General features: G+C 66.6%; 1 protein-coding gene across 1 annotated transcript in view; it reads left to right on the top strand.

The window, feature by feature from the left end:
• Positions 1-134: 134 nt before the first annotated feature.
• Positions 135-770, top strand: part of UBALD1 (UBA like domain containing 1) — a gene marked incomplete at its 5' end in the record, with an annotated part of 5,915 nt that continues 5,279 nt past the window's right edge. Inside the window, 1 exon segment of the mRNA XM_027773214.1 lies at positions 135-257. Coding sequence (XP_027629015.1) covers positions 135-257 — 123 coding nt within the window.

A 770-nucleotide genomic window follows, 5' to 3' on the forward strand; every position in this document is an offset into this window, starting at 1 on the left:
CGCCCCGGCCGGTGCCCGCCCCCGCCGCCGCCTCATTGGGCCGCCGGCTCCGTTGACCGTATAAGGCCAGGTCCTAACACCCTGAGGCGGCCCATTGGTCGAGGCGCGGCCTCACTCAGTGACGTCACTCGGGACCGAACGATGCAAATAAACCGCGGCATTCTGGGAATGAGAGTTCGGGGCCGCTCCGGAACTGGTGCCGCTCGGTCCTAGCGCCCGCACCGCAAAGGCCGGCATTCCGCTTGGGAAAGTTGGGGGTACGCCTGGGGAGGGGACCCCTAGGCCTCTTAGACACCACAGGCTGCTGACCTTGCCTATCTGTACGGGGCTCCATCCCTTCCCCAACGGCCCTCGGAACTACTGTATGGCGAGCCAGGCAGGCGAGGGCCCGGTCTCGAGTGGGGATGCGAGATTGTATTGGGACTCTTGGAAGGCTTCCTGGAGGCGGTGACTCCTAGAAGCGTTTCGAAGGGCAGATACATGAGTTCCTTCATTTACTCATTCACAGAACGGCCGTTTGTTGGCGCCTCTGGGGTCGAAGCGCCGACGTGGGGCAGGGGACCCTCTACCCATGGGCCAAGCTCCAGCTCCAGCCCCTCAGAGGCTTACGGCGTAGCGCAGCCGATCTGGGCCAGTTTCCTAGACCCGCTCGCTAAGGGTGCGCCCAGCGAACACGGCAGGGTGCTCCCTGCACTAGGCTCGGGCCCGGGGTCCTGGGAGCCCCGCGGCGCGGCGTTGGCGCCCAGGCCCCGGCCTGCGGCCCGCGGAGC

The sequence above is a fragment of the Tupaia chinensis genome, unplaced genomic scaffold (genome assembly GCF_000334495.1).
Source record: "Tupaia chinensis unplaced genomic scaffold, TupChi_1.0 Scaffold000042_2, whole genome shotgun sequence".
Taxonomy (NCBI): Eukaryota; Metazoa; Chordata; class Mammalia; order Scandentia; family Tupaiidae; genus Tupaia; species Tupaia belangeri.